Here is a 24,760-nt window from a genome sequence, read left to right on the forward strand (position 1 = left end):
TCAATGAAGGAATTTTTCTTATTGTTTGAATGAAACTTACTATAGAGACTGTTTGATGTACAAGAGTACAAGAATAACTACTAAGGCGCCTCTTTTATTAAATCAAAACCCAATAGGATCCACAGAGGGAGGGTTGGAGGGACTGTAGCTCTTCCCAAATTAAGAAATTTTGTTTTTTTCCATAAAAATTAAATTTTTTCCAAAAAATTTAATTTTTTAAAAATAGATATGGATTTTGAAAAAATTTCCCAAAAAAAAAAATGTAATATTATAAATGGAATTTTTGAAATTTGTTTCGATTTTTTTTTATTTTCTGTGAATAGCTATGAATTTTTGAAAAAAATTCCGAAAATTTTCATTTAAGTTAGCCTCCTCCCCCCTAAATAAAATTATACGGACCCCCCTGGGACCTCAAATTTTAAACACTAAGAGGTCAAAAAAAATCAATCTTCGGAGCATCATTTTCTTGTGATTTATTAATTTGCTATGAGCATGGATTTTTCACAATTATTAATGTTTTACGTCATAATTTGTCGTGATCAAGGCTCATCTACCATTACCTCTTGCCCTCCCTCTGATAATACATTTTATTCCCCAAAATTTTACGTATAGTTATTATAAATTAGGTATTTTCTTCTTTGAACATCAATCAATATCTCCTCTGAGGAACAAATACTCGTATGTAGTGTCTTAAAACGAATTTCATTCATTTATCCTTTTAAGATAATCTTCTTCTATACTATGTAGTTTGTTGTAATACCTGAATATTACATACATATCTATATTTAAAGTCTTTGCTGCATCATAATACCCTCCTAATATGATATTATTTGACATACAATACTATTGCGTTATTGGCAATCTCATCTAGTATTTACTGGATCTATTATTATGACCAAGCTTAATTCTATGTCCATTTTTTTATGTAATTCATCCGTGAAGTTTTTTTGTGTTTTTTTGTTAACTAGTCTTATCTATTTATGGAAGACTCTCTAAAACTATTTATCAATCAGAACTTTTCTTATACATATTTTATGTTTTACCTAATGTAAGCAATTTTTATTTTCATAATGTTTCATTCATGTAAATATTTACAAAATTATAAGTTATTTTTTTTAAAGTAGAAATAATGTTGCCTGTAAAATAAAAATAATTAAGACGAATTTTTTTTATATGTAAACACATTATATTTTCATCTTTTTACCCTAAAATTGATGTAGTTTTAAAGTAAATGCTCATTTAATATATGATTAAAAAAAATGTAGAATCTATTTTCCATGAATTTTATATTGTATTATGAGTTAAGGAATGTATGGGGAACAAATAAGTTAAAAATACATAGTTATTTAAATTTTGTAGCTATAAATTGCTGGACCCATCATGACTTTTCCCCATCTTTTGGATAGAACAAAGACTGTGTTTTATTTGCAAATTCTTTTTTTGGAAATCTAAAAATTGACCCACTTCTTAGGTAAGAGTTTATTGTACTGTTCCTCTGCTAGTGCTTGAGTCATTGACCGGAACAATATATATTGGCTACAGCGGTTTAATTAGTATAAGAATTTTCAAGCTAAAGTGTATGCGTCCTGAGTTATTCGAAGGAGGGCGTGAACATACTTTAGATACATTCGAAAGTTGAGTGTTTTACAGTTTTTAATTTACTTACTTTTTTGAAAGCGGAGGGAGGGGAGAGCACAATTCGTATATTTTTAAACTCTGGGTTATGTTACGCTGTTAAAGCGCCTCCAATTTGCCCTTGACGATTTTTGCAAAATAGGGGTTGAGGGTGATCCTTTTGACATATTATTCGAAATAAGTTTTTTATTACGTATATTTGGACTTGAATACTCGACTAATTGTATCCATTGTTAGTAACGTCGTCCCTTTAGGATAATTAGCTCATTACTTCCGAGTTTACATTTTTAGCTTCTTTCTACAAATGCAATTAAAGTGTATTCATGAACCTAAATTCTGTAGTTTGAATTGTGTTATTGAATCCACTCTTCGTCCCCCATCACGATTCATTGCAAAACAAAGCAAAAATGAAGCGCTTAAAATAAAATTGTTCAGACGACATAAAAGATAACATGATCAAAATGAAATAATGACTTCAGCTACATGACGCATACTGATTTAGTGGGAAATGAGGAAGCCTCAACATAAATATAATTACATGTTGATTCGCTACGATTTAATGCTAGTTGTTGAACAATCTTTTATAGATCCCTAAAAACTTATTTGTTCACCCTATGTAATCTAAAACCCTACAATCCCTTGATTAAATGTATTTTTTTGCTTTTAAACTTGATTATAGCTTAGCTTATTTTGATTAAATCTAGATTCCTGCAATAATTTTAGTATTATTTTTTTTTGCAAAATAGGTTTGACTGGAGATATAGCAGATCTAGAGTTGCGGAGAGATGTGTTTGGTTCAAATATTATCCCTCCAAGACCTCCAAAAACCTTTCTCCAACTCGTTTGGGAAGCTCTTCAAGATGTAACCCTCATTATTTTAGAAATTGCTGCCGTGATATCCCTTGTCCTGTCCTTTTACCAACCTCCAAAAATAGAGAACAGTCCTGTCGAGGTAGAAGATGATAAACATGGCTGGATTGAGGGTTTAGCAATTCTCATTGCAGTTGTTATTGTTGTACTTGTTACTGCTTTTAATGATTGGTCCAAAGAAAAACAATTTAGAGGATTGCAAGATCGAATAGAAGGAGAGCAGACATTTAATGTCATTAGAGGATCAACGGCAATACAAATTCAAATCGGGGAATTGGTTGTTGGCGACTTAATTCAGGTATTACATTTATTTATTTTACAAACTTATTGAAGTTAGCAAGAGGTTCATAAGTTTTCAAATACTATAAGAAACAAAATTTCGAATATCATACTCTGAATGATGACTCTTGCATCATAATTGATCCCCAATTTTTGTAAATCTCTCATAATAACTTGAATCAAATATTATTTGATATAACTAATTGTAAGCCAAGTAAATGAAAGTATTCTATTGATAAGTGCTTTTATATTTGCTATAACACAGGTTAAGTATGGTGATTTATTACCAGCAGACGGTATCGTTGTTCAAAGCAATGATCTTAAAATTGATGAGTCTTCCCTTACCGGTGAATCCGACCACGTCCGTAAAGGAGTCGATATTGATCCTATGGTATTATCTGGTACACATGTCATGGAAGGTAGTGGCAAAGTTATTATTACAGCTGTTGGAGTTAACTCTCAGGCTGGAATAATATTTACTTTACTTGGAGCCGCAGTAGATGAAGTTGAAAAAGAGGATAAAAAAAGAAAAAAAGCTGGTATTGATATATCATAAAATTCATCTTCTTCTAATGATAATCCACTGACTGATTTTTTATTTGGTTTTATAAGGTGTAGATGTTGAAGAAGGCGTTGGCAATTCACACTTCCATAATGCAGTCAACGATAAAATCATCGATGATGGTCCTTCAGAAAGCCATCCTCCCGTTGATGTTGGAGAGAAATCTGTTCTTCAAGCAAAATTAACCAACCTTGCCATTCAAATTGGTTACGGTGGAATGGCAGTTTCTCTTCTGACTGTCTTCATACTCTGTATTCAGTTCTCCATCAAGAAATTTGTGGACGAAGGAAATGAATGGGAGATGTACTACATCAATTTCTATGTAAAATTCGTCATAATTGGTGTTACTGTGCTCGTCGTTGCTGTTCCCGAGGGTTTGCCACTTGCTGTTACACTTTCTCTTGCATATTCCGTTAAAGTAAGTATTACTCCAAAAATGACAAGATAAAGTATTGTAAGGTTCATTATTAATGTTATGTACATATTTTAGAAAATGATGGCTGACAATAATCTTGTGAGACATTTGGATGCTTGCGAAACAATGGGCAATGCAACTACTATTTGTTCAGACAAAACGGGGACTCTTACAACCAATCGAATGACTGTGGTCCAAGCGTATATATGTGGAAGGCATTATAAACCTAATCGATCCTTTTTGCCTAAATTAAAAGATTTTGCATCCAACGCTGGAAAGCTTATCACTCAGGGAATCAGTGTTAATAGCTCTTATTCTACGGATATAGTGGTATTATTATATTATTATTTAGTCAAGTTTACTTTTATATCACATATCATCACTTTACTTTTATATTCTAGAGGAATAATTATTTTTATTTATTTTTACTTAAAGACATCGAAGAATCCAAACGAACTTCCACAGCAAATTGGAAACAAAACTGAGTGTTCATTATTAGGATTTGTTCAAGATTTGGGGGAAGACTACCGTAACATACGGAGTAACAACCCTGACTCCAATTTCACTAAAGTTTATACTTTCAATTCTGCTCGAAAGTCAATGAGCACAATTATACCATTGGAAAAGGGCGGCTATCGAGTCTACACAAAAGGAGCAAGTGAAATCATCATGAAAAAGTGTTCATTCATTCTTGGAGAAGGAGGAAAAGTTGACAAGTTTACTTGTTCTTCTCAAGAACGAACTGTGAGGGAAATCATTGAGCCAATGGCCAAGGATGGACTTCGTACTATATCCATCGCATATCGTGATTTTGTTCCATCACGTGCAGAGATTAATCAAGTTCACTATGAAAATGAACCTAATTGGGATGAAGAAGATCGAATAATTAACAATCTTACATGCTTGTGTGTTGTTGGAATCGAGGATCCTGTTCGTCCTGAGGTTCCTCAAGCCATCAAACAATGTCAAAGTGCCGGTATTACTGTTAGAATGGTAACAGGTGATAACATTAATACAGCTCGAGCAATAGCAACAAAATGTGGGATTATAAAACAAGGAGACAACTTTTTAGTAATGGACGGCAAAGAATTTAATCAGAGGATACGTGATGCCTCAGGAGAAGTAATTATATATCATATTATTCTAATAAATGCTTCAAATCCTTTCATGTCCACAAATATTATCCTTAGGTCTCTCAACATCTTCTCGATAAAGTTTGGCCAAATTTGCGTGTTTTGGCACGCTCGCAACCAATTGATAAATATACTTTAGTAAAAGGAATCATTGACAGTAAGATCAGTTCCAATAGAGAAGTAGTTGCTGTCACTGGTGATGGAACAAACGATGGACCTGCATTAAAAAAGGCAGATGTGGGATTTGCAATGGTACCCTTTTTCCTTATACCCTATATATTTTTGCCTCACTCAGCAATAAATGTACTTTTTTATTTATCAAACAGGGAATTGCTGGTACAGATGTGGCTAAGGAAGCTTCAGACATAATATTAACAGATGATAACTTTAGTAGTATTGTGAAAGCAGTAATGTGGGGTAGAAATGTGTATGATAGTATCGCAAAGTTTTTACAATTTCAATTGACGGTTAATGTCGTGGCTGTCATTGTAGCTTTTATTGGCGCTTGTGCTATACAAGATTCTCCATTGAAGGTGAGCTTTGTATTCAGTTTTCTTTATACTTCAAAGTGCTAAATGTGTGTTATTGTGTTTCTGAAGGCTGTACAAATGTTATGGGTAAATCTAATTATGGATACACTGGCATCGCTAGCACTTGCAACTGAAATGCCAACCCCGGATTTACTTAACCGCAAACCATATGGACGTACAAAACCTCTCATATCCAGGGTTATGGCAAAAAAATATACTTGGTCAAGGAGTGTATCAATTAGTTATCACTTTTGGGATGATGTTTTATGGTAGGCTCTTTTCTTTGTCTTCTTTTCTTTAAATGATAATTATCCTTTAAAATGAAAACAAATAACAATTCTACTAATTTAAGTATGTATTTGTAACATGAACATTATTAATTTGATTAATAGGTGATAAATTATTGGATATTGATAATGGCAGGGGTGCGGGTCTTCACTCCCCTCCAACACCTCATTTTACAATGATATTCAATTCTTTTGTTATGATGACGATTTTTAATGAAATTAATGCCCGTAAAATTCACGGTCAGAGAAATATTTTTATTGGGTTATTTTCTAATCCAATATATTATATTATTTGGATACTAACTTTTGTTGGACAGGTTTGTACTTAAAAGTGATGAATCATTTGACCATGTTTTTTAAATCTTTTATTTTACTTTAAGATTGTTATTGTTCAATTTGGAGGTATCGCCTTTTCTACATCACCACTGAATTTAGAACAGTGGGTATGGTGCATTTTTCTTGGTATTGGCACGCTTGTCTGGCAACAATTGGTTACTTCTATTCCAACAAGCTGTATTCCTAAGTCCCTCGCGTAAGTTGTTCTATATTACATATTATACACCATACAACTATGGTGATCAAGATATTTATTTATTTAAATTATATTTTGGGAGGATTGAAATATAATGTGCGAAGAACAGAGAATAAATTATCAAAAAAATAAAAATAAAAAATCGTAAATTTTTACCTTTTCTTGAAAGATTAGTTTCGAATCCTTTTGTGTCACCGAACTAAGCCATCATATCTCTTTTTCAAATTTAAAATTATTACAAAATAGAAAATCTGGTTTAATATAACCCTGGTATGATATATCGGATCGAAATTGGAGAACCGAGTTACAGGGGTGGTCCATTGAATTCTAAACACTTACTAATTCAATAATTAATTAAGGTTGAGTTATTGAAATCAATTTATATTTCGATTCATTAAAGCATAAACAATGAGTTACAAAACAAAACCAACTTCGTCTCTCTAGCTTACGTACAAGTCGAGAAAAGGACTCTACGCCGTCAGTAAGTCCAAAATTTGGAGAGGAAGAAGGGCCCTATCAAAAAGGCCAAACTGGACCCGGAGTAGTTAAAAAAACCAGTCTAGGGCATTCCTCTCTAGTTCATGAGGCCCCATGCAAGAGATCTCTGGGTTAAACAGACTGTCCGGAGAGCTATCAAAAATGTGGAGTATGATAGCCTTGTGAGGGTGTAGAGGCCACTTTTGACACAAGCAATGAAATAAACCCATCTCCTCCGTTACAAGACTTTTTTGAAAAAGTCTTTTGAGTTAAGATTTTAATGGACCACTCAGTTTCTCCCCTAATATCTCAAATCTGCATCAGAAAGTTCTTAGAAATTTCGATAATAAATAAGATAATCATATAAATAAATGAATAATAATTAATTAGTTTATACATCTGTTATTACTTGTGTACTTCTTAAAAAGAGTCTGCCTCAAAGTTTGCCCCCTGGTTATTACAATAGGTATAAAATACAAGATAAGATTTATTTATTAATTAATAAGGCTTAAAAATAGCTCTTTTTTTCAAGTCATCTAGCTAATAATATTGAAAAGGGCGGGGGATCAAATTGATGAATTTGTACTTTATAACTCTTATTTTTTATTCAAATAAATTTGTCTTTCATGAGTCAGCCTTTTCGATCAGGTAAAGCATTAACCAACAAGGGTTAATCAAAATGAATGAGCAACATTTTCTTAAATTATTACATCTCTTAAAATGAGCTTTCAAATCCTAGAACCTAATAAAAATCTTGTCATTGAAACCCTAATAATCAATGTTTAGTTTAGATTTTTTTTTTTTAAATATCCTATCCTTAGAAACAAAGCAAAAATTTCAAACATACGGGTACATCTAATCATTTGTAAAATACCAGATTGAAAAATATTTTTTTTATGATATCTGATAGGAAAATATTTTGAAATCAGTCCACTAGCCATCAGTTGACTAGATTAAGCGATCCATATTACATTTTCCCTTGCCTCACCGCGTAATACAAGTTTGAATGGGAAGTTTTTTTTAATATTTAGTTATTTAAACTATTAAATTGGATATTCGTGTAAAAATATTATTTATTTGATAAACATTACTAGGGCAAAGAGATTTCGAGCTCGAAATTTGTAATTATTGGAATTTATTTATCAATTTAATTGAACTCTCTTTTTACCAGATAAATAATTGATTTTACAACATAAAATATGAATTTTTGAAATTTTATAAAATAAATGATATTTTGTCAAAATATAATTTGAATAAATTAATAACTCCTTCTTATCAATGCAACGGAACTTAATCAATTTAATTCGTAGAATTGGTCGCCAACCTCCTACCGAACCAACATCTCCTCTCGCCATGTCTGGTCATGAGGGTGGCCATCATCACCATCATGATATTCCCCTTTCTGGCTCAAGATCCGGCCAAATTCTATGGATCCGTGGTCTTACCCGTCTTCAAACTCAGGTAAGAGAGAGAGAGAGAGTCACTCACAACTTAACTGCATTTATTTTCTTTATTTTTTCATAAATAAATACAAAATAAATTGTTTATTTTTTTTAATTCATAAATTCGGATCATCATGAGTCTCTTATCATAATTTAAGATTTATAAAGAACCCTTTTCAGGCAGTAATATGTGATTGCACATAGCGATACATGGGTGGTCTACTTATTACATATATTTTCCCCCTTGACTTCATTTGCCCAAAGAGGAGTCTTTCTTGTAATTTAATTTGTAAGTAGCTTTGGAATCCACTTTCCAGAGATGTTTTACTTATCAAAATTGTAAATGAGCAAAAACTATTTGAATTCAACCTTGAAATTAAATTGAATTATATAAAATGATTAGCCTAGAAATCAGAAGTCTCTTATAATTGGAGAAAAGGAAATTTCCAACTGGCCTTGCTGCTCTGATTATTCATTTTTGTAGGTATGCTCATTAATAATATTGAGTGTGAGTAAAGGTATACAAACAATGCATAAATGTAGAAACAGTTTTAAGAAATGACTTTTCCTAAATAATAATCGTTTTTTAAAATCATAATAATTCGCCAAAGTTCGCATTTGTTGCTATTAACGATTGTGGCTGTAGACATTCGTTATTTCTTTATTTATATTTCTTTTTTTTTATTTTAATCGACTTGTTTTTTGTTTTTGTTTTTTTCTTATTTTTTTGCTAACTTGATATTTTACTTTATTTGCTTCTTTCATATTTTTTTACAACTACTAAGCTTTATATTATAATTGCTAGTCTCTCTCTATAGAAGACTTAGTTTTTTACTACATATGTATAAAGATAAGAAATTAGGAGACTCACATTCTTAGTTGCTTATTTATTATTGTGTATTTTATGATTTTATATTTTTTTATTGATTTTTTGTGTTTGAAAAGTATGATTTTTTTTTCAGAGTATGAATTGATTTATGATTTTTATTTTGTTTTTGTGTTTCTTTTTGATTTAATTGCCCCTTCTTACAGCTTCGCGTGATTCGTGCGTTTAAATCAACTCTCGAGGATATGGAAGAAAAACGCTCAGTTCATTCTATACATTCCTATCGTTCCAACAGGAGTTATTTTAATACACGACCCACAGCATCTTCAGATATAAATAGAATTGAGGAAGAGCACATCATTCAAGGAAAAAATAATTTAAGATCTAACAATAATGGACACTCCATGAATTGTAGTGTCAATAATAGTTCAACGTCGTCGTCAACACGTAAGATTCCTGTGGTGACGGATAATCTTCTTAATAATACTACTTCAACTACTGCAACTAACACTTCTTCCTCTAACAACTTTCTTAAAGTAGAAGGGCAGGCTTATAGAGTTCGGAGGAGTTGCAGCAATTCAAATAACACAACAGCTACTGCAACTGCCTCAACCACAACTAATACACCACTTTATAATAACAATAATAATTTTAATGCAAATAACAAATATAATAATGCCCCTTCTAATAATACCTTCAATACTGCACTCATTGTCAGTAATGATGTGGATGATAATATACCTGTGTCTTGCTCCTCGAACACATCATCCAAAGAAAGACAATCCTTTTCCCACTCTGATGCTCAAACTCAAAGTACGGAAACTAGCTTTTTTGTTGATGCTTCAACAACAAATGGAGATATTATTAAAGTCAATAGTAGTAGTAATAATACTTTGAGTGGTGGGGGTGTTCCTGTTGGAGACTTCCCTATGGGTTGTGCCCCAAACATAGTCCCTTTGGCACCGGATCCTTCTTTTTCTCAGCCATCCTATGTAGTGAATAGAAGCTGCTCTCCCTCCCCTATACCCTCCGGAAACATGTTATACCCCACGGCGGTGGGTGGTGGCTTACATACACATCTTTTAACTTCACCTGTTTTTCATCCTGTGGTTTCATATGGTGGTTATGACCCAACATACTGCCAATTTCTTGGTCAAGCTGCTGATGGCTACCAGTATGAGTTGGTGCGTCGTCCTAGCATTGGCGGCGGTGGCGCTTCTGAATTGAGTGTCCCTTGCGATAACAATCGACGTTCTTCCGGCGCTGGAATCATCCTGCCCCCTCCTCCTACGCACCAGCATCATTATCTCAATCCCAACTCAATGCCAGGTTCCTTTGATTCGAGTTTCGGTCCACCCCCCACACCTGTATACATTCAGCAACCCATTAGTCCTAGGCATCCTCATGGTAGACTAGCCTCTTCCCCTTATTTTTCTTCTTCTCCATCTGCTGCTGCGCATGCCAATGCTGGTGGTATCCCCACTCATGAAAGAATAAACCCCATTATTAATAATCCATCTAGTGAATGGATCCCACAAATCCCCGCTCCCACAACAACTACTACCAGAGCCCAAGACATTCCCAAGTTAATTCATGAAACGAGTATATAGTCAAATAGTTCCATCTCAAACCACCCCTCCATTCCATCATTTCACTCCCCCTCCAAATCAAATCATTCTAATACAAATTTTTTTACCTGATATTCTATTTATTGATATTATGTTTCTCAATTAATAAGTGGCGTATGTTATATTAACTTGGCTTAATTTTCTACATGCTCAACAAGTCCTACCCTTGCTCCTGTTCCTTTAGTCCAATCATAATTATTATTATGTCTGTCTCTTGCCTTTTTGTCCAATGTCACATCCTCTATGATTAAATCATTTATCTACTGGTAATCCATACTCTCCATAATATTTTAAAATCTTTGATGTTTTCATCTTCTTCTTAATCAAACAGGAGTGTACTACAGATAGACGACTACTCATTCATATAATAATAATTAATATATTCAATAAATAACAATTATTAGTAGCTAATGTATTAGCCCCCCTTACTATATGGTTTCCTTTTAATCCTCCTCCCTTGACACATGCACTACTTTTGTTGTAGAGAGGTGAGATTCATTTCTATTTTGCTTGCTCGGTTTTTCAAAATGTATACTTCCATACTTTAATTATATCATCATCCTCTTCTCTAATAAATAATAATTAATTTATGAGAAGAACAAATAAGAAAGGCAAGTCAAGTATTACTAATATGTTATTACTACTATGGATTTAACCTTTTGATATCTCATTTGTTTTGAGCGCGTACTACACCACTTTACTTCTTTTGCCAGCCAGCCCCCATATTACTATACATATGTAATATAATGAATGTGAAACTTTGTAAGAATGAGTAGAGCTTTATTATTCCACATCTACAAATAATAAACATATTATTATTAAATATCTGATTATAATTACCAAACAAGAAAAACAACCCCATCTTACTTACCGTTTTGAATCATTCCTCCTCTTAATTCCCCCCTTCCTTCATAATATTACTATTACTACAATATTTATAATAAAATAATATAATGATATGTCGATATACTCTCTACATACATACAATTACATGTTTCCGTTTCATAGTAAATCAATGCTCTGCAAAGAATATACCAAGGAAAGGATTTTGTATGAATTTCTAAGTTTATTGAGGATTAAAGCAAGGGATTTCTTTCAATCATTCATTGATAGCTCATAGACGATGACAAGTACCCCCTCCTCCTTCTATGGGCACCAAATATTAAAAAATTAATTTTTCATCAATTGAAAACTCTGATAGAATCAGTAATTCCACTATGTAATACCGATTTGCCTGCCATGAAATCCACATTTATTCATGCTGTTTTAACTGTAGAGTACGAAAAGGTTATTTTATGTAATTTAAGATTATTTATACGAGTGGTTCATAACCTGCGTTCTGTGGGCGTCAAGACAAATACAATTTGTAACACGCTCCGTTTGAACAATTAAGAAGGCTTTGGTGAATGTTCATATGAAACTGTAGGGGGTTTCAGTACCTCGAACAGGGTTAAGACCCACTGACGTATACTTTATTTAACGGAGCCTTACATTGCTTATTTATTTAATACTACTCAATAAGTGTATGAAAAACTGCTACCTAAACTGTAGAGAAAACAATACAATCAAAAACGACTCTTCTTTTTTTTTTTTTTTTTTTTTTTCAAAAAGTTAATTTTATAATGGCGAAAAAAATTGACTCAATGTAATTTATGATTGAACACATTTTTTTTAATGAATTGTAAAGGTTTTAATTATCATCAACATCTTATGTATTCTACGACTTAAATAACAGTAATAAAAAGTGTGAATTAGGTTGGATAGTGTTATTATGTGGTCCCCCCCCCCTCTTCTGAATTGTCATAGTGCCCCATGCAATAATGAACATTCCATTCTTTCTTTTAGTAAGTAAGGACCCCTTTTTAAAAACTATAGTTAATAAGTGTTTAAAAGAGAGTGAGAGAAATATCAAGTATATGTATACTTAACAGCAAGAAATCATATATTTTTAAGGCCTCAAGAATTAATTATTATTATCATCATTAATTTATTAATTTCGTTTCAGTTTCTTTCTTTTTTCTTCCTATGTTGTTATTATTTTTTACCATAGTATCTTTATTTTGTTTTGTTGCATCAAATGATTTTTTTAGTTATTTTTAGTCTTTAAAAAGTATCTGGCGAAAGAGTATTTTTTGGTTTTTGAGTGGCTTTTTTTGTTTGTTGCTAAAGTTAGATTTCGGATTCTGAGTCTCTTTCTTTTTAAAATATGTATTATTTAATAGCATCATCAGTCGACTGATATGAATTCACAACAACAGCAAACAATTGTTTATTTTATCCTCCTCCATGTTATGGCGTAGATGAGAGTAATATTCTTTCATGTTATTAATGGATTAAATTGACTCGTAACTTACACTATTCTTAACTATACCATATTATATACCACATCATATGAGAGTTCCACAATCAATATCCACCAAAAAATGCATGGGAGACGGGACTGATGCATGTTTAAAGAAAGGGACTGTATTCATATTATTTATTTCCTACTTTGAGGGAGATTAAATAATACTTAGCCTTATTATAACATATTTGATATTATGTATAAGGTTTTTCTGTTCATTTCTTGCTCTGAATGTTACACACATAGATATATATAGGCAGCTATAGTCATATGTACAATCATGTCATTCCATAGACAAAGACGCTATATATTTCGCTTATTATATGCATACACAGGCCTCGGAACAACATATGTACCACTTTTTGAATTATTAAGTTAAGTTAAAGATGCGTGGTTATTGTGTCACTAATAATTGTAGTAGTAATTGATGCCATTTTTATAGGACTAGACTCTTTTGTCTTAAAAAGATAGGATCCGACTTCTCTGGGTATACCCCAACCTATAAAACTACGTGGAGAAAATGATGATCACGTAATTCATTTTTGTTTAAAATTCAAGTGGCTACGAGGATACTTTTTTCCCGTTAGGGGGTGCTGAGAGTACTATAATAACCTTTTACAGAGCGTTCTCACGTGACTTCATAATGGACAGGGTGCATCACCAAATTTATATGGTTATTACATTTAGTACATTATCTCCAGTTTCTGAAGTAATTATGTACAGGTGTCGAATTTATATAACTCGACAAATGAGGGAAAATTGCATTAATATTAACCTCAAATGAAGTGACATCTAGCGGAGGCAACCGTTTTCTCGTAGCCAAGGTGATCTTTTCTAGCTCATAACGCCTGGCATTACTTCAGCTTGTTTTATAGCTCTGGAAGTCTATATAATGTTGATATATGTGTACGTACGTGTATTTGACCCATTAACGACATATTTTGCTCCTAACATTATAGTAATAAGAATGACCCCTCTATAATCAATATAATTATCTTTCTATTTTCCCTTTTCCCTTTCACTTTTTCAAAAAACTGCATCATTTCCTTCATTTCCCCCTTCAAACATTTACATACATAGACTACTGTTTTTCCATTACGGTCATGGCTGATGAACAAATAAGAAAATAAATCCATGTCTTGTGTATGATTACATTTTAAACATTCGACTATATGTCTATATATTAAAAACAACAACTATGAAATAGAATATATAAAATACTTTCTTACTTATTAACCTACTTAAATTAATTGTACTCAAACTACTTTACTTATTTGAAGATATTTGATAACGCACTCTCATGGGCATGATGATAAACTCACACCAATATATATTACCCTATTATTTTATATATATTATTACAAACAATCACTCTATTATTAACATAATCATTAATATCTTTACTAATTTCCTTATTCATATTTACTGTCACACTCTAATATCTAACATCTATTCATTCCTTGTACTCTATTACTACTAACAACAACGTCTACTACTTAAATTTTCTAATTCATTTCCCTTTTCTCTTCTAATAATATATAAACTACAACAAAATGTGTATAATCATATCCAGACCCCTTCCAAACCACCCTTATTACATACCTACCTACCTTCATAGTACCTTATTCAATCATCCCTTGATTCAAAAATGTATATGTTTTTAAAAGAGAGAGAGAGAGAGAGAGAGAGATTTGTGCGCCCAAGGATTCACCGAATATTTATTTATTATTACTGTTCCCTTTCATACAGGTGATTGGGGGCGATCTTCAAGAGCGACTTATTCCTATTCCTTATAGTAAATCTACTACGGACCAGGCAGTAAGGGCTATATTCCTGTTGCTGTTCAATAATTAATCATTCTTATTAACTATTTCCTTCATATATTTACATATATATATATATATCTTGTCTTCTTTAGTGAAATAGTAACTTCCTTTTTTTCCCTGTTTCTTTTATATTATATAGTTTTCATATATATATATATATATATGTATATTATGTAGATATAAATTGAATAGATATCCTTACAGTTTTTTGTTTGCTCATTTTTTAGGAATATTTTTTTTCTCTCGTACAAATAACCGCATCAAGTACACACACTGGCATTATATTATGGATATCTTGCTACATATTTTTTTCATAGAGAATTATCGGTCTCCTTCCATTCCGTCCAAATCAAACGCAAAAGCCCTTCCATAGAATAATCATCTTTCATTTTATTTAATATGTACATTATAATTTACTAATAAGGGCAGAATATTCCCGTGTTTGAAGGATACTTTAACTAGTTGCACTGAAATGATACAAACGGTAAACTGCAAGATACGATTTACTAAAATATTTGTGACTTATAGAGGGCACTTTAACATTTGAACGTTTTGCGAGGATCGATAAGGACGGAACGGATTTTAAGTCTCACATATCAAGGACCGATATAACTCTATTATTTCAAGTATATATAAATATAAAAAATATGCAGTGTGTCAACACAGAAGCAATCTTGAATCAAATCTATTGTCTTACAACATAAATATAATACTTCAAGTTTTGTAGATAGAGATACGTAAGAGTATTGGCGACCGCCTGGAGTCTTCATTTAATGTAATATGAGACTTTGTATAGCTCCCTCCGATGTATACCTTTCAAATATATATTTTTCTATAACTGATGGACAAAATTTATGTTGCATTACGATTAAGATATTAATCACTTTTCAGAAAAAGCATCCCAGCTTGCTTTTGTGTTGACGGGGTATATATATACTATATGAAGTGCAATCATACATAATAATATTTTGGCCCAATTTTTCTTGCCCACATGATGCTGGAATTTCTTTTTACCTTCATACTAATAAATCTTAACAAAAACATAATCAAATTGCATGAAAAGTCCATTCATTTTTTTAAATTTATTTTGAACAAGAATTCCATTTTTATTCTCATTATTAATATTATTATTTGTGTTCTGGAATAAGAGACTTTTTTTTCATTATTATTTTCGTTATTATAAGGCTTTTTATGGTCGCTGGTGCTCATTTAATAATTAATATTTATTGTTAGGACTCTTGGACTTGCAAATTAACACACTTCCTTTAGCAACACACTTATCATAATGATAAGTGTTGTTACAATTCTGAATTCAATTTGCTTTTCCCATCAAAGAGTGAGAAAGAAAGAAAGAACGAAAGAGCTCCTCAATATTTGTAGGGCTAAATAATAGACATACTCAATTAGCCTTGATTTATTTCTTTCCTTCTTACAACTATATAGTATACGTATTGTCTTTTTTTATGCATGCACTCGTCTACTCATCCAATCTCTACATAGTACCTACTTAGTAGTTCCTATAATACTAATTAATTAATTATCCTTCCTATTTAGATATTATTATATGCATTTTTTTATCTATCCAAGTCTTTGTTCTCTGTCTTTATCTCCTTCTGTCTCATCACATTCATTCTATTATAATTACTCTTTACCTACCATTCGTTTTTGGTTTGGGGTTTTATTGTTCAATACAAAAATGATTGAGGCCCATACATCATTCGCCAGGTTTTTATTTCTCTTTATTTTTCATTCAGTTATCATATTTTCACACACATATAAAGAGTTCATAATCAACTCTTATTTTATTGATCCCCCAAGACTACTACAACTACTACTTTTAGCAATCGCGAGACCTGAAATCCTCTTATAATACTATAATATACAAACAACCTAAGGGATGACTTGCTACGCCTATCAAACGTGTTACAGAACGGGCAACTTATTTTTAAGACAACTTTAGTATCAAAAGGACGGATGTTCTCTGATTTAAAATGTTTGTAGGAGTGTCACATTTTGGGAAGCACGGTCGACAATGTCTTTGTGTAAGGTGTTTACTCTCCGTCGGGATATTTTAACAATTTTTTTTTTTGACTGATTCTGCCCCCTCCCCGTTAGTGAGCATCCTTTTAAAAACTACTTTTGTAAAAAAAAAAACATTAGAAAAATATATTACATGACATAGTATCGACATAGACAATAAGGTTAGAACATTTAAATTTGTAATATTCTCTTTTCCTTTTAATGCATTTTGCACTCGTAAATATCAATTAAAATGCTGAAATACTTGTATAAAAATAGTATAAAGAAACATTAGTTTGATGGTCTGAACAAGACACAATTTGTTATTAATATATGTAGTTAAAATGTTGGAATTTAATTTTAGATACAAATTTATATGAAATATTCATTACTTTTAACGAATTATATATTTAAAAAGCATCAGCTTATGCTAGAAAGTAGCAATATATACGTCGCACAAATTGAAAAAATGAAACTCTTAAGAACGACTTCGAAGGTAATATATAAATTAAATTCACCAAACATTTGGTTAATAATTGCAAAATATTCGAATAATTCATAGAACCAATGTTTATACAACAACCAAAAGTTGCATATATTTTTACTGGTCGTACATTTACAAATTTTGAAGATAAAGTGTTGTTTAAACATGAATTAGAATCAGTATATTATATTTGAGGTACAGAAAATCCCAGTTCACTGACAAAGGGTTGAAGAAGATTGGTCTTATTGAAAATTCCTTTTAAATCAATCACTCATTTGAAAATATATACCAATTCACAATTTCTGTGAGTAGATATTAGAATATTTTTTTACTATAAAGCTTAGTATAAGTCGAATAATGCCTATTAGTATGAAATAAATAATTGCTACTGAAAGAGTGAAATTAGATCATTCTTTCTTAAGGCCTTATTATAGTAAATATTTAATAATTAATGTGAAAAAGTATAAATTTAACGAAATAATAATTAGGTATTATTTAAATAATACTAAAAATGTTAATGAGAAGGGGATTGTTCCTCGAGCAGAAGCAGTTTTATCTATCCAAATCCGTCAAGAAAAAAACATTTAAGGCCGAACCAGAAAAAAAAAACCATCTCGGACCGAATCTCAATACTAAAATTTACAAAAATATTCTTATAGTAACACATCTTGATTTTCAGGGAACATCTACTCCTTTTGAATGGGGAGTTGTTCGCGTTTGAAATATAATTATCCATTATATTTTTATGGATACATTTTTATGGGTATAGAGAGTTCATAGAAATAAGTTGTCCATTTCCAAAGTAATTCTATCCTGTATATACGTCCGATAGATGTAGAAACTCATCTCTTAACATACATATTAAAACGGTAACCATATATTGCGTTGCACTGAACTATAATGAATCAATCCCTAATTGAATTGCAATCATTTGTTTATATTTTTTTCTACTTTATTTGAGTGTATTATGTAAATCACATGATTTAATGAATGATTGCTGCGCTAATATTAGTCAAAGGCTGATTTCTCTCCCCTCCTTTTTTTAGTCTGATATTTTGATTTTAAAGCAAAAGAGAAAGAGCCCTGCTTTGATCCTCATTTAAAAATAATATATATTTACTCATTTGGTTTATTTAATAATAAATAATTATGATTTTATATACTACAAACATATTTAAAAATACCTTTTATTATACTTATACTACTACTAATAATTAATTATAAAACATACTATGATTTACATATATATATATTATATCCATTAATATTTTGTTTATTTTTTTGAGAGGGCGTTTTTTATTATGAACTAACGTTTTCTGTGGATTTTTTTTAAATTACAGATCCGTATCAATAATAGTAATAATTAATTGTTTACATATTTTGTCCAGTTATTATGGGTTGTTATAGTATTATAATTTAATATATATAATCTATTTAAACCTCCCTCCTGTAGTAATTGGTTTTTAAAAGTACCAACAACAACAACAACAATAATTTTAAAAAAACACAAACAAATGCTGTAAATAATTTTTATTATTTACCTATACTACTATCACTACTTAGCTAATTATTCTCATGAGACTAATATACTTAAATATATATATATATATATATAAATGAACCAAATAATTATTAAAGAAAAACGAACGAAGGATATTTTTTGTTTGTTTGGTTGACTCACTCAATGGCTTTGGTTTTCCTTTAACATGGAGCAGACTCACAAATGTATACTTTTTGCAGGTATTCGTTTTAATCGTTTTGTTACTTATTGCACGAATTTAGTATCTTATTTCATGGCTTTACAAATTACCAATAACAAATTTGAAGGTACCACAATATCTTTAATGTTAACTTTCTTTTTTTATATATTGAGGATTACATAATATAAATGCGCCTTTTTTCAATTAGAAACTTTCTTTGAAATCATTTTTAATCCGTAGATGCATGCCGCGCCCCAAAGTTTATAAAACAACTTCTATTTATATTGGATGTTTCAAACTTATCACACAAATTTTATAGATACGTAAAAATCGACTCCATTCTTATTTAGGGATGTGAACAGAAGCTAAATTGCAGCGAGTGTCAAATAAAAAAAAAATATGTTGGTAAGAAAAAAATATGAGTTTTGATCATTCTAACCTATCGGGAGGCAAGGAACACTATAGAGAGTTTATAGTGATATCTGCCAGCAGATTTGTCGTCTCTCAAAGTTAACATATTTTGTACGACATTCTTTCAGGCGCGGTTATTACGCTCACCTCAATTTAGCCAATATTCACATCCCTGATCATATATTTAGTGAACCTTATGTTGTTTACTCTTCAGAAGTTAGTATTATCGTGACTCCCGTTTATAGAGCAGTTTTCCTTTGCAATTATCTACTCTTGATCTCAAGTATTATCACAAAAAAAATATATATTTTTCCGAAACATAGACAAACATACAAGGAATACTTATGACATAATTACAAAAATATATTTCACATCAGTAATTGCTTACATTATATAAATAAAAATGTATGGGGCTGCAGTTTGGGACCCCCTTCCTGCACAAACGTTCTTTAAAATTGTCATGTATGCACGGGTTAAAAACAACAACTCAAGTTTCTTTCTTAAGTATTTAAATTACCTTAAATAATCTCTCAATCGTTTGTATATATCTTCTTTTTGTCTCTTCCTAATTGAACACCTTCAATACATATTTACCAAAAAATTTATCCCTATCTTGAAAGAAGGAGAGTGTTTTGATTTTCTTATTATTTTGATCAATCAGTGTGCTTTATAAACCTCTTCAGTACTACCATCACCACCATTGCTACTACTACCCTTAAGTTGTCATAATTAGAGGTGTAAAAATTGCTGGAATCCCGGTGTGCTTGAAAACATGCTTGAGATAATGTTAAAAAAATATGGTAATATCATTATTGTCCTCTGTATAGCACAATTGTTTATCAAATGATCAACAATACTTTTATTTTTCAATATACGCTTGCCAGTATTTCAATAATTTTTACATCTCTTGTTATAATATATATTTTGTTGATTTAATTTAATTTTTTCCTATGAACTCACCATAAAAGAGACAGTAAAAGTAATCACAAAAATTATTAATTAATTAATCATATCCATCTCGCATTTTTCAATCAAATTGTCTCGTTAGTTGCGGGGGTATTTCAGGTATTTATTATTTCATATGTACCCTTTTTAAGTAGCATTATTACTACAAATTGTCATAATAACCTGGTTTGTTTAGTTTTATTAGAGCATTATGGCCGCCCCAACTCCTCCCTCAATTATAATATATAAATATTTTAGTTTACTGACTTAAAGCAAAAAAAAAAGAGATAAATATTATTTTTTTGTATATTTATATCTATATGTAGTATTCAGTGTCCTATTCCAATATATTATTGACCTCACCATCACCACGACACCCAATCAAAATGATTATTGCATGAACATAAAAAAATATGAATTTGATGCGACATGTCTTACAATATATATATTTATGACATTTACCTTTCTACATAGGTCACTAGAAAACATATTATTTCTTGCATGATAGTTAATTACTTGTTTGTTCTCCTAAAGTTGTTTCCATGTATATTAATCTATAGTTATATATTATAATACATATATCACGGTCTCATCGGTATTGGGTTGCCAGCTGTCGATTTTCTACTGAACGTTGTTGAGGGGTTAAATTAAATAATAATAATTCCATAATTCAGTGGTTCCCAACAGGGGCTCCGTGAGAGGTTACATAAATAAATTAACAAAATATTTGATTGTTTATATACTGGAGTGATGAAAGGTTGGGAATCACTGCCCTAATTAGCTCAATGAGGAATAATGGACTAACTAAAATACATTAATTTATTTTGAAGCCGCCATCTTTCTTTTTGAATGAAAGGTTGCGTAATATCTACAATAAAGATGATAACGGCCTGATATATTATTATAATTATAGTTTTAATGTTAAGAGTGTGTGTGTGTGTGTGTCTTTAGACAGGAAAAATAAGAATTTTTCCTGTCTTCTTCTTCTCAGAATTTTGACTTTTACATGTATCATTTGTTAAGAAACGTTCAAAAGTAAGTTACTAAATAAATAAATACACATGCCAGATATTTTTTTCCCCCTCACAAAAACAAAACATGAAAGCTAACTCTTTCTCCTAGATTCCATTGCATTAATATCAATTAATAATAATAATAATAATCTCTTAAGCCCCATCGAATACAAATTAAAAATAAATAGTAAGGTATAAAAATAACACTATTTTATTTTAGTTTGCATTCAGTGTAATAATGCACTCTATCCAATATTTAAAAAAATATTAATTATACATAGTAACGAGGGAAAATTCATTGATAAAGAAAGAAAGAAGTTCTACATACTTGTACATAATAATATTAACTTTCCTTATACATACTACAGTATACTTACATATTAACAGCACTTTTATATTTATACATACAAGTTTTTGCTAACTCCTAACCATTTTAATGGATTTAAAATAATTATTTGTATGGTGCTTCTTTCCTATTTCTAACGATTTATATCCATTCTGTATCATTCGGGACGTGAGTAAAGGTTGAAATCAGTTATAGTTAGTATTTTACATACATATATATTAGGGATGTATCGGTCCTACAAATTTGACGTCTCGAATCGGACGCAAAAGTAGCACAATCTTTGCTCCTTGACATTATCATATACACGACCACTGATGTCATCATCAATTGAAGGTATATGAAAGCATTCAATATTTGTTGTGAAAAACAATTTTGAACACTAATTAAGAAAAGGAAGAAAAATGTTCAATGAATTCTTTTTTTACATCATATCATGGATCCAAGAAATTCATTTCAACAGTCTTTCAATTTCTCTGTTTTTAAGTACTAACATTAAATATTAGACTTCTAAGATTACAAATAGGCAATAACACCAATATTTCTAATTTTTGAATTACGATAATTGGGGCTCTCGCCATATCCTACAACAAGCACCATATTTCATAGACATATATTTTGCTCAATAATATGTATTCAAATTTCTGGTATAAGTCTAAAGCTTTTATTTGTTTTATGAGACTGTATTTGACCCCCATATGACACCTTTTAAAAGTTATAAAATCCATCATTTCCTAATTGTTTGATTGTGACGATGGATTTTAACTACTTAAAGTACTGCTATTTGCGGTGCATCAAAAGGATAATTTATAATAATTCGTTGAAGGATAATATTGTAATCTAGATTAAATTGTGAGAAAACTCATTCCAGCTTTTGTGATTTCGGATAAGACTACTAAATACAATAGATCCCCCTTGTTTATGGCTGTCAACACGCTATTTTTGTTTATAGTGTGGACATTTATAAAAGTCTCGGAATTAGTTATGTAATAGTGGACTTGAAAAGGCTCTACTCTACTGTCATCATGCCTCAATAACTATTTTTATAGTTTTATAAGTTTATATGAACGAATTCAATTTTTATGTGCCCGTTTTGAGGAATTGGTAATCTGAAGAATGAATTTTCTTTTCCTTAGTAATTTTAATTATTATTTAATTCCTGAGTAGTGAGCATCCTTTCCTGAATAGATTCAATTGTATTGAAAACCTGATTGAACATTCGTGTGAGCTCATAAAAGACGGAGCGGTACCCTAAGGATTTGTTCCTTTTTTCACAGCTGATTGTAGCTGATCTCTAGAACATTCCTCAAATTTTTAGGGTTACCATGTTGTTTTTTGTTTCTTTCTTATATTTACATGACCAAAAGAACCATGATTTTCATCACGAGGTATGAGCGTTGTTTGCATATTTTATTAGTTTGTAAACAAAGCGATAGAGTGGCAAAATAATACAACACCTCCCTGAATGATAATATTGTTTATTAAAAAAATGTAGGTCTATGCAACTCACATAGAGGGTGCGCTGTGAAAATTATTCACCGCATGCGCCAGAGTTTTTTAAACAACAAGCTACACACTGTCAAACCACCTTGCGGATAATATTTTTTAAAGTTTGCTGATACCCTATTCGTAAATAAACTGAAGTACTTTACTATAATATTGGTGACAATGATGTCTTTCAGAGGGCCTTTCTAAATTTGGGATGTTTTTGAAAAACATGATTGATTTTAAGTCTCATATGAAGGACCGATACAACCCTAATATCTAAACAGAATGTATTTATAAATGAGTTTCCACATCCATCGGACGTGTACACTATACTCTTCCCTTCAAATGTTGTTGGGACACCAATATATCTATAAAATGAATAATAAATATCTGCTTTCAACTCTCTAATAGCGAACCTGGTATGGTAATATATACATATACATATTTTTTATACCCTTGCATAACATGTTAAGCTCAATGCTCCTAATCTATTATTTTGTCATTTCTAATAATTAAATACAATAGCTGCCATATTTATATGTATATAATATAACAACGAAATGGTTAGAAACGGAATTCGCGTTACTAATATACATACATATATTGTTATGTCTGTAAAATTACTCAATAAATTATTAACCACACACACTTGACAATCAGGGGATACATAATATATTAAATGTTTAGCTGTTACTCTATTAATCTCTCTCTATATATATTTTATACTTAAATACATCATCCATATCTATTCTTATTATTATACATATATATATTCGTTATTTTTCGTTTATACACATACTGTTTTCCAAAAACATAATAATGTATGGTTGATAACTTGACGACAACTGAGTTGTAGTTGTTATTACAGTTGATATTATTTCCATGATCCTTTAATCATAATTATTTTCCTTTTTGCAGATCCGCGTAGTCAACGCATTTAGGACGGGAATGGATTCTCAACATCTTCAACAAGCTACGAGTAATCCCAATATACAACGTGTTCTTCAAAAACAAGCATCGCTGAATAAAAGATTATCTTCGGCCTCAAACATGCCGGAAAATGCTGTTGGAAATGCACCAGTAACTGCTGCAACAAGAATCAAAATGATTGAACATTCACATTCTCATACAGAAACTGCAGTGTAAAATATATATGTATATATAGATTCAACGCTGTTTTTTTATTATTATTATTAAAAATATAACATAAACATGTGAGTTTTCCACATGGACGTGTGTGTCTGTAATACACGGCCAAAATACTTGTTATGAAATGGGCACTTTATACATGCTATTTATATACCTATATTAATTCCTAAGTCTCAAACAATTATCTCCTATACATACAAAGTAATTGCTCGGTTACTCTTAAGAGTTATCATATCAGTTAAAAAAAACAACACACATTAGGTTCCTTGAAGACAAATTATGAGGGAAACCCGTCATTGAAGGATGGAAAATCTCCGCATTAATTCTTCAGGACCATTTTTGTTATATTTTTTTCTTGCAGTATGATTCAAAATGTTTAGTTGACGAGAAGAAAAAATGCTACAAAAGATACATTTTGAACA

The 24,760-nt window shown here is 30.9% G+C and overlaps 1 protein-coding gene across 1 annotated transcript in view; it reads left to right on the forward strand.

Annotated features, from left to right (window-relative positions):
• The window catches only part of PMCA (plasma membrane calcium-transporting ATPase 3), a 29,169-nt gene that overhangs the window by 3,639 nt on the left and 770 nt on the right, over window positions 1-24,760 (forward strand). The window contains 14 exon segments of the mRNA XM_071889495.1: window positions 2,382-2,803; window positions 3,050-3,323; window positions 3,397-3,764; window positions 3,837-4,091; window positions 4,197-4,883; window positions 4,952-5,146; window positions 5,221-5,427; window positions 5,494-5,631; window positions 5,633-5,693; window positions 5,817-6,028; window positions 6,092-6,243; window positions 8,031-8,181; window positions 14,710-14,778; window positions 24,108-24,331. Of these exon segments, the coding sequence (XP_071745596.1) occupies window positions 2,382-2,803; window positions 3,050-3,323; window positions 3,397-3,764; window positions 3,837-4,091; window positions 4,197-4,883; window positions 4,952-5,146; window positions 5,221-5,427; window positions 5,494-5,631; window positions 5,633-5,693; window positions 5,817-6,028; window positions 6,092-6,243; window positions 8,031-8,181; window positions 14,710-14,778; window positions 24,108-24,331 (3,415 nt within the window).

Source organism: Lepeophtheirus salmonis, chromosome 6 (assembly GCF_016086655.4).
Source record: "Lepeophtheirus salmonis chromosome 6, UVic_Lsal_1.4, whole genome shotgun sequence".
Classification (NCBI taxonomy): Eukaryota; Metazoa; Arthropoda; class Copepoda; order Siphonostomatoida; family Caligidae; genus Lepeophtheirus; species Lepeophtheirus salmonis.